This window comes from Carcharhinus amblyrhynchos, unplaced genomic scaffold (assembly GCF_965287045.1).
Source record: "Carcharhinus amblyrhynchos unplaced genomic scaffold, sCarAmb.v2.hapA scaffold_606, whole genome shotgun sequence".
NCBI classification, from domain to species: Eukaryota; Metazoa; Chordata; class Chondrichthyes; order Carcharhiniformes; family Carcharhinidae; genus Carcharhinus; species Carcharhinus amblyrhynchos.
The window spans coordinates 1,256-2,500 of NW_027650346.1; the positions used below are offsets into that span (position 1 = coordinate 1,256).

The 1,245-nt window shown below is 60.5% G+C and overlaps 1 protein-coding gene across 3 annotated transcripts in view; it reads left to right on the forward strand.

Moving 5' to 3' along the window:
- Positions 1-451: 451 nt before the first annotated feature.
- The window catches only part of LOC145339680 (amyloid beta precursor like protein 2-like), a 35,890-nt gene continuing 35,096 nt past the window's right edge, over positions 452-1,245 (forward strand). For all 3 annotated transcript variants that reach the window (XM_080184192.1, XM_080184193.1, XM_080184194.1), the window contains exon 1: positions 452-679. In XM_080184192.1, coding sequence (XP_080040318.1) covers positions 584-679 — 96 coding nt within the window. In that variant the 5' untranslated portion in view covers positions 452-583. The remainder of the gene's footprint in view (positions 680-1,245) is intronic.

Genomic DNA, 1,245 nt, shown 5'->3' on the forward strand with positions numbered 1-1,245 from the left:
ATGTGGGTGTGGGGGAGGGGGATGTGGGGTGGGTGTGGGGGAGGGGGTTTAGGGGTGGGTGTGGGGGAGGGAGAGCTGGGTGTGGGGGAGGGGTCTATGGGGTGGGTGTGGGGGAGGGAGTTTAGGGGTGGGTGTGGGGGACGTGGAGCTGGGTGTGGGGGAGGGGGAGGGTGGGGTGGGGGTGGGGGAGGGGGGGGTCGGATGGTGGGGGTGGGGGTGGGGGCTATAGGATGGGGTTGGGGGCGGGCGTAGGATGGTGGGGGAGGGGGATGGTGGGGTGGGGGTGGGGGAGGGGGGTCGGATGGTGGGGGTGGGGGAGGGGGGGTCGGATGGTGGGGGTGGGGGAGGCTCTGCGCTCTGGTGTAGTTGTTCTCTGCTCCTATAGATGGTGATGATGATGAGTCAGGATTGGGAGCGTCCGGAGTCTGTCGGATGAAGGTTTCTACTGATCCCAGCCAGGGGCGGTGCCTGGAAACAGCCAGAGACTGAGTGCCTCAGATCAGGAGAGAGACACACAGATAGACAGGAGACAGTGAGAGAGACAGGCAGAGACACACAGAAAGACAGAGCCGGCCGAGCGACCATGGGGTTAGCAGCTTGTGAGGAAGCTGTTTCCTGGGTGCTGTCTGTCCACATCTGGATGTTGTGTGTGCTGAGTGCGGCAGCTGGATATATCGAGGTAAGACCCATCCTGTTTGCAGGCAGCTGGATTAACCTGAATGTCAGCCTCTCTCCCTCTCTCCAGCAGCTCAGAGCTCGGACAGCCGAGATTAAACTGCAGAGAGATAAACGCAGCACACTGTCACCCAGAGAATATCATAGCGTCACTGTACAGAGAGAGAGAGAGAGGGAGGGAGAGCGGGGGAGAGGGAGGGAGAGGGAGGGAGGGAGACAGAGAGAGAGAGGGGGAGAGGGAGAGAGATGGAGAGAGACAGGGAGAGAGAGAGACAGGGAGAGAGGGAGGGAGAGAGAGACAGAGACAGAGAGAGAGAGGGGGAGAGGGAGACAGAGAGAGAGGGAGAGAGAGCGAGAGACATGGAGAGAGGGAGAGAGAGAAGGAGATGGAGAGAGAGGGAGAACAAGAGGGAGCGAGAGAGACAGCAGGAGATAGAGAGAGAGTCAGAGAGAGAGGGACCGACATAGAGAGACAGAGACAGAGGGATGCAGAGAGAGAGAGACAGGGAGTGGGACAGGCAGAGTGGAAGGGAGGTGGTGGGAAACAGGGAGATGGATGGAACATGAGAG